Source organism: Opisthorchis viverrini (genome assembly GCF_000715545.1).
Source record: "Opisthorchis viverrini unplaced genomic scaffold opera_v5_134, whole genome shotgun sequence".
In the NCBI taxonomy this organism is placed as follows: domain Eukaryota; kingdom Metazoa; phylum Platyhelminthes; class Trematoda; order Opisthorchiida; family Opisthorchiidae; genus Opisthorchis; species Opisthorchis viverrini.
The window spans coordinates 493295-497301 of NW_008751778.1; the positions used below are offsets into that span (position 1 = coordinate 493295).

Here is a 4007-nt window from a genome sequence, read left to right on the forward strand (position 1 = left end):
ATATATATGGGTTCGGATCACGCACTAGTTCGTTGCGTAAAATGCGCCATTGAGAGTGCTAGCTACCTTCATATAGGGCAAACCTGCTAGAACCACCCACTGAAGTCCCCTTCGGACAGCATGTCTTCCGATGTCAACTCTGGGAGATACTTGGATTCGGATCACGCACTAGTTCGTTGCGTAAAATGCGCCATTGAGAGTCTCTGCTACCTTCATATAGGGCAAACCTGCTAGAACCACCCACTGAAGTCCCCTTCGGACAGCATGTCTTCCGATGTCAACTCTTATTGGGAGATACTGTCCACAACTCTGTGCAGTGCTGGGTTTTCTGCTTGTGGGACGGCACACAGCCTCTCCCATCAAATTCTCTACCGCGAATCAGTATTGAGAACTATGCTATCGTATTAAATCCCGCTAGAACTCATCAACTGGATCAGGTAATAACAGTTGTCCCAGGGAGGTTTTTCGAGAAGCCAGGGGAACTCATTGATAACCACAGTTGTTCGGGCTCTCCGGCCGTATTTAGTCGTGCGGCCAACTGGATGGTGCGGAAATTGTTGGATGGATACCACGGTCTTCACCCCGGCTCAACTGTCCATTTACCAGACCTGTAATGTGCCAATATCTCATGTGGTTCTAGACAATGAACAGTCAGTCGTTAGCATAGGGTCTGAAATTAATGTGACGAGGACATATAATTTATAATTGCATATTTGCCTGTCTCTATCACAGGTGAACCAACAAGACCAGTGAACTCATTCAGACATCAAGGTTCATTTTTACTTCCAAGCTGCTCGGACTTTGAAAGTACCGACAACCAATGGTGTCGGTTTTGTGCGGCCGCTGCCGAATCAGTTTGCAAACCAAGTTTCGGTTCCACCATTCTGTCGGTGGCCCTATGATATTCTGCGCGTGTGAACCATGGCACTCGCAAACGTAATTTCGCAGGTTGGAATCTTTTAATCCCTGTAATATGGAACGTATATTTGGAGCATCCTAGGAAAGCGATATCACTGTGGTTGCCTATCGGTGTCCTCACTTAGCATTCTGGCCGCAATATCTGGGAAAGTGGCTCTGGTTTGTCGGTACAAATCTTGTTTCGGCTGGCACCCTGGTTTGTCGGTACAAATCTTGTTTCGGCATAGTTGACATAGTGTTCATATCAAAGCATGGCTAGACACCGCAGAGGCGTGCGCTGATAACATGTGTCTGCGATTTGTTTGTGACGACCTATGCTCCGGCCTGTCTTCAGTCAACGACGGATTGTGGTTGGCCCTCATGTTTAAAGCCGGCTCATCCTAAACAGCAGGACTTCGTTCTAAAGTGAAGTAAGTTCGACCCGCTAGCCTTGGCAAAGATCCTGATGTCCAACTTGGATGCCTCAAGTCGTCAATCATATGTTCAATTTGAACCCAACACTACCGATGCTGATGAATAACTGTTTCGCCGTTGTACTGACGAATTTCTTATAATCATGTCGAAGTCGCTGTGGGTTTCATTGCACCGCGATACCCTTGATGAACTACCTATTGTTCGCCAATGGCGGGGTTCCATCTACTTTTCATCTTCCCTTCAGATCATTCCCTTGTACTATTCGGTTTTCGTCGAATACGAGGTTAAACTAGTGAAAGGTTGGGGAACACCAAGTCTTTCTGTATAAAGCTGTGCTAACTGTACCACCGCAGGATATCAATCACTACTGGGAAGGAATAGCTTTCTTCGTTATTTCTGCTGGAAAATTCGCTCAACCATTCCATATAAACCCCAAAACGAAAAGACGTATTTGTCCAGGTTCAGGTGTGTTAGCTGTTTCAGTAGAGCCTGCATACAGCTCGGAAAACAAGTGACATCAGAGATACCAAGAAGCGAAGAAAAGATTTGTTCTACTGGGGTTCTACGGAAACGAAGGGCTCAATAAAATGGTAGAGGCGCGTTTTCAGAAGCAGTTGGCTGTTTTGTCATTCATCTATCTCTCTTTTATTTGCGAAGCTTGTTTTTGAGCCTGTATCTTGTGCGTGGTTATCTTTATCTTTAGACTCCACCGGGGTGTGTTGCTAGATGAAATTCTGCCAGTTTATTTGACAGGTACTTTGGGCTTTCTTCTAGCAGTACTATTTAAATTTGCTTGGGAACGAAAATGCCAGGCAATTGATGAATGCAGATACTACGCCGGTTATATGAGGTAGACTGGACTATAGTGTTTGTTTTGTGGTAATCTTCGAGGGAACGATCTTCATGTTTCAAGCCGGCCACTCTCAAGGCACAATTAACCCGTTGTAAGCCGTCTAGACTAATATTTTTTCTTTCCTGTTTTTAGATGGTATATTCTTAGGCTTTTGTGAATGGAATTCAGACGCTTCAGGCGGAGCATTGCCCGGATAGCACGGCGTACTTTTTGGCGACTGCCCTATATTGCTCCACTTGCTGTCCTCATTTCCTTGACTTTGTTGATTTATCTGGGAACGGTATTGTCGAACACAGTTAATTATTCCAACCACAATTACGCCGCATCACGAGTTCGCGATGCTGAAGAGCTGCGCCTGGCTCGTGCCCGGACGCGACTTGCAGAATGGCGAATCGATGGCCGTGTCTTACCTTTTCGTTACCAGTCCACCAATGAAGGGAACCGCTCGTATGATCCACTGAAGCCGCCTCCAGGTGTGACATTTGCTATCCTCGCGCCAAACCGCGGTCTTCATGAAATTGATGATTACGAACCGTCTTACCTTACCGAGTCATTAGTCAGCTTAATCTCAGCCATCCGACATGATTTGTCACGGTACGGAAGGCGTTTTTCGTTCGTCAACATCACAATCTGCCCGACGACTGATCAACCCGCCAAGTTCTCTGAACTCAGTTCTGTCGTGTCCCTTCTTTCCGGTGATGTCATAAAACGTCGCTTACGCCCATCGTTAGATCACTCATCTCTAATGTGTCGAACCATATTAGACATGGCCAGTTGCCTAACCCAATCAGTAACGCTAAATACCCCGGATTCCTATCTCGTCTTACTGGAAGATGACATGATTATCGAAGAACGGGCTTTAGATCAGTTTTGGAAAATATTTGCCATGTTCCAGCAACATCCCTCGGACACAATTCATCACACAACAGCGACGTATAATCATAGGCTTCCCGGTCTTGTCCAACTCCACACGCCACATTCCGAATTGCACTATTCCTTGGTGGACTCTGGCAGCCTACTCGAACTCGCATTCCTCGGCGCTGTCCTTACTGTAGTCCTGTTTATTGCTTATTTCCACAATTGGTGGCGTCCGTTTCTCGTGTTGCACAACTGTGGTCTTGTGTGCTCTCTGTTCTTGACTTCAGTCTTTTTGGTCAATATGGTTGGTCGTGCCCATTGGCTCATAACCTATCACAAATTGCTCAAATATCAATCGATCACCGTCGCGAAAGACCCGTTGGCCAGTTCAACGGGTGCTGCTATGTTGGTATCCACACAGGTAGCCCGAGATTTGGGAGCGTTTTTGAACACATTCTCATGTACAGAGATTGACCGACGAGATCGTGTGAACAAAGCTCAATTGGTTTACCAATATTTGTCTTCTCATAATTTACCCGTTTGGAGGACACTTCCCAATCTTTTCAAACATCGTGGACTTTATTCTTTTTATACCAAAGATGTGAATCCATATGACGTAGAATGAGCGAAAACACCGTTTAGTTTTTGACTTTTTTCAATGGACAGTACTGACGTTATTTTATGTGGTTTCACCCCCAAGAAAATAAACATGCATTCATGAAAACACAGAACTGCTTGTTTATGTCTGATTAGCGCGCCATTCTACTCGCCAAGATAAGTACCGTCTAATCAGTACGTTAGTTTTACCTTTGATGGTAACATTGCTAGGATCCGCCTCGGGAAATGAGTTATTCAGACGGCTACACTGTATTCCGTGTTACTCATCCGCTGTTTGCTCTTGCCTGGTGTCGCGGTAGATACAGAACCACTTAAGTTTTGAGCCGGTGATTTACCCAGTCATGTC

The 4007-nt window shown here is 45.6% G+C and overlaps 1 protein-coding gene across 1 annotated transcript in view; it reads left to right on the forward strand.

Moving 5' to 3' along the window:
• Positions 1–3668, forward strand: part of T265_06077 (hypothetical protein) — a gene marked incomplete at both ends in the record, with an annotated part of 7784 nt that extends 4116 nt beyond the window's left edge. Inside the window, one exon of the mRNA XM_009171255.1 lies at positions 2343–3668. Coding sequence (XP_009169519.1) covers positions 2343–3668 — 1326 coding nt within the window. The remainder of the gene's footprint in view (positions 1–2342) is intronic.
• Between the last annotated feature and the right edge of the window lie 339 nt (positions 3669–4007).